General features: G+C 42.6%; 1 protein-coding gene across 1 annotated transcript in view; it reads left to right on the top strand.

Annotated features, from left to right (window-relative positions):
- Positions 1–806: 806 nt before the first annotated feature.
- The window catches only part of LOC112142494 (olfactory receptor 2K2), a 5825-nt gene continuing 3773 nt past the window's right edge, over positions 807–2858 (top strand). The window contains exons 1-3 of the mRNA XM_024265926.2: positions 807–870; positions 1433–1463; positions 1536–1928. Of these exons, the coding sequence (XP_024121694.1) occupies positions 807–870; positions 1433–1463; positions 1536–1928 (488 nt within the window). The remainder of the gene's footprint in view (positions 871–1432; positions 1464–1535; positions 1929–2858) is intronic.

Below are 2858 nucleotides of genomic sequence, written 5' to 3'. Positions count from 1 at the left end.
TAAGCACCGAAAGGGAACCGAAACCGAAACAAAAGAACCGCGGTAGAACCGGAACCGCATCAGAACCCATCGGTGCCCAACCCTACTGTCGCTGCACGCATAGACATCTATATACAGTATATATAGATGTCTATGGCTGCACGTGCATGTAGCCGAGAGCAGGTATCATTCCGCGCACGTATATAGTCCCTTTTAGATTACCAGCCTTTCCAACAACCTGCTAGATCTTCTATTATTCATCATGAGTTGAAGAAAACAAGAACAAAGCCAGGTTTGATTTGAGTTCTGAAGTCAGAGTCCTACACAAATAAGATAAATTCAGGACTAGAGCCAAATCCAAATTCCTTTCCTACCACTACTGCTTTTCCCTACCCCTACATTTAGCCCTCCAAACAAAGAGTTATGGAAGATAGTGTCTTCAAATTCGGATGACATTGATATAGTGTGATTTATACCAAAATACATATTTAATATATAATATATATATATATATATAAACATTTATGATAAAAATAGTAATATTTACAGATTACCAAGGTAATATTTGATTATTGCAATGTTTGGCATATCAAGATACTATCAGTATTGTGAGCCACGTATCATGAAATGTATCGTATCGTGAGTTACCCTGAGATTCCCAGTCCTAGTCCTGACTCAATGAAGCCAAGAGAACATCATCATCTGCAAAGAGCAGAGATGAAATCCTGTTGTCCCCAAACCAGATTCTCTCTGGGCCCTGTCCATAGACTATGAACAGAACCGGTGCTAAACGGCAGACCTGCCGGAGTCCAACAGGCACCGGGAACATGTTACTGCTGGCCATGCAAACCAAGCTCCTGCTCTGGTCATCCAGAGACCGAACAGCCCTGAGTAAGGCTCCCCGGACCCCATACTCCCAGAGCACCCTGAACAGGACACCTTTTTTTATGTAAAGCATTTTGAATAGTCTTTTTACAGAAATTGTCCTAAAACAGTCAGGGAGGTTTTAAAAAGGATTCACAACAAAACATGTAAAAATCCTTCTTCAAATGTTAGAGTGTACAGAGTAGTGAACTTTTGTTTCATCATGTGGAGCCAAACTCTCTCGCACAAGTCTGTTCTGACAAGCTCTGATCGTCACATCATTGTTTATTAGTTCTATAAGGTTGATGCTGTCAAATACTCTTAGTGCATAACGCATGAAGCTGGACTGTGTCTGATATGTTTGAGGCCACATGAATTCACATGAGTGCACGTGTAACATGTCTGACATATGAAGCTGCTTCTTTTTCCTGTGGGTGAGGGTGGAGCCTGCTTGACATCACAGTAAAGGGGTTAAAAGGGCGTGAAGTGTTGGTCAGCAGTCAGAGATCAGACAGCAGAGTCTCCATCCCGATGAGATCAAAGCTGAGATCTCAGCTGGAAACAACTGGATGAGTCTTCCTGGCTTCAGGCTCGCTGACGTCCTGCTGCATGATCTGGAGGTACTCCTGTGTTTCTGTGCTCTCTCTCATGACCTGCTCCTGCATGTTCATTTGTCCGCTTGTCTCCAACAGAGCTCTGCTGAGCTGGATGAACAACCAAACCATGCTGGCTCCTCTCAAACAGCCCATCGTCTTTGAGATCGAGGGCTTCGACTTCCCTCCAGGCTCCGGGCCTTTCCTCTTCCTCGTGGCTCTGCTGGTCTACATGCTGGTGCTGCTGGGGAACGGGGTGGTGGTGTGTGTCATCGTCCTGGACAGGAAGCTGCACAGACCCATGTTTGTGATGATCTGTCACCTGGTGGTGTGTGATCTGTTGGGAGCCACGGCGGTGCTGCCTCGCCTCATGATGGACTTCCTGACAGGTCAGAAGAAGATCGTCTACCCGGCAGCCATCACCCAGGCCTTCTGCATCCACGTCTACGGCGTGGCCATGCAGACCATCCTGGGCGCGATGGCCTACGACAGGTGAGCTCGTCAGGACGACCTCCAGATGTAACTCCTCTGCTGCTCTCATCCTAAAATGGCCTTCTTTCTCATGCCCTCCATCAATTTCTTATTTTAACACTGACTCATTTTTTAGATTAATCAGAAAGGAATGAATGAACCGATCTTTATTAATCTGAACATGAAGCTGATCAAAAGTAGTTTAGACATTCATTTTCTTCTCTTATGCTCTTAAATTTCCATTTAGAAGCTATAATTAGAGAATAGGAAATCAAATCTGGCGAGGGTCAAAAATTCTAGAAATGGTTTTTAGTTTTTGTGTCTTTCTCCCTCAGAGAACCGTGACTTCAGGACCTCAGCTATTTAAGGTCATGGTTTCTCTTGTCTTTAGTGATCATTAGGTTCTCTTCTCAGCCTTTTGAATCTTTACATGTATAAATATATATATTTGGCCTGTTAGGTCACAAATTTACATCATTCAAAACTTTGAGAGTGAAGAACATCAGAAAACGTTGGGCTGCAAAAAGTATTTAGACTTTAGGTATTTTAGCAGAAATCAGTCTTCTACACATGAATTTCTCTTTTAAACATTCATTACGTTATTTTTTTATTATTAAAAATATACATGTGTAACCCTGGGGCTATCCTTGGTATGATGACGTTAGGAGTGGGGACATCTGGACCCTAAAAGACAGCGCCTTGAACTTTTCTTTTTTTTTTTTAAAGTTTTTGACTTTCCCTGGTGTCTGTTGCTGACATAACATCCTGTCCACCTTTGTCATGAGAGGGATCACACATCAGTATAAGGGTGGGGTCATCTGGACCCCATAAGAGAGCACAAGGTGTATATTTACTGTACATATATAAATAATTGCAACATTTATAAGTATTTTTTTACCATCTTGAACGTATTTTAGAATCGATACTGTTTCATCAGCTTTTGCTAATTGT

The sequence above is a fragment of the Oryzias melastigma genome, linkage group LG14 (genome assembly GCF_002922805.2).
Source record: "Oryzias melastigma strain HK-1 linkage group LG14, ASM292280v2, whole genome shotgun sequence".
Taxonomy (NCBI): domain Eukaryota; kingdom Metazoa; phylum Chordata; class Actinopteri; order Beloniformes; family Adrianichthyidae; genus Oryzias; species Oryzias melastigma.
Note: the sequence above shows the minus strand (reverse complement) of the source record. Positions and strands in the feature narration are given on the sequence as shown.